Source organism: Loa loa (assembly GCF_000183805.2).
Source record: "Loa loa unplaced genomic scaffold supercont3.1855, whole genome shotgun sequence".
Lineage (NCBI taxonomy): Eukaryota > Metazoa > Nematoda > Chromadorea > Rhabditida > Onchocercidae > Loa > Loa loa.
In genome coordinates this window covers 1-796 of record NW_018110034.1, presented here as the reverse complement: position 1 = coordinate 796, position 796 = coordinate 1, and the positions used below count along the sequence as shown (strand labels likewise).

At 32.2% G+C, this 796-nt stretch overlaps 1 protein-coding gene across 1 annotated transcript; it reads right to left on the bottom strand.

Moving 5' to 3' along the window:
* Window positions 1–205: 205 nt before the first annotated feature.
* LOAG_15367 (hypothetical protein) lies at window positions 206–652 on the bottom strand (the record flags this gene model as incomplete). Its single annotated transcript, XM_003150858.2, has 2 exons — window positions 206–425; window positions 548–652. Coding segments are annotated over 2 exons (324 nt in total), but the record flags the coding sequence as incomplete, so codon positions are not given.
* Window positions 653–796: the final 144 nt, after the last annotated feature.

Genomic DNA, 796 nt, shown 5'->3' with positions numbered 1-796 from the left:
ACGCATAGATTTCTGATCTATTTTTAGCATTGATTGGATTCACAATTTATTCAATAGCTTGCTATAAAACATGAAATCAAACAAAGCTTTGCACAGTTTTTTGAAATTAAAAGTCTGCACACTGATACAAAGGCAAAGGTTTGGAGAAAACAAAACAATTATCCATAATAATAATAATAATAGTAATAGGAATAGGGCCAGTAACCACCATATGTTCCGTATGGATAATAATACCCATATTGAGACAGAGATGGGAAGCCCGCACTAGACATTGACCTTTGAGAAAAACCCCTAAAGAATTGTTCCAAAAGCTGCAACAATGGATTAGAAGTAGTTTGTGGAGCTTGAGTAGTAGTTTGATCTTCTCTTCGATCACGTAATTCAACACTGAATCTCTGTATTGCGTTAGCATTGTTGTTCAGCGACTTGAATATAAAAAAAAATTTTTACTAAGAAAATTGATGTTTAAATGAGCACTAATGTTTAAAGTGTTATTACAATATGCGACACTTCAAGGTTTGAAACTAATAAGAGATATGTAACTTACGTCGGCGCGTACTAAATTATTGATGAAGGATACAAGTGTTCGTACATCTGCTTGTGCATCTGTTTCCGCAATTGATAATATTATACTGAAAATGAAAGAGAACATTAGCAAGTATGTATACTGAATGAATGATATGATAAGAGCAAATAATTTAACTTACATTATTGTCAAAAACAATCAAATATTTGGTGATAACGAATGGCAACATAATAAGCAGTCCAAAATTCCTGCAAATATGATTAGCACTGT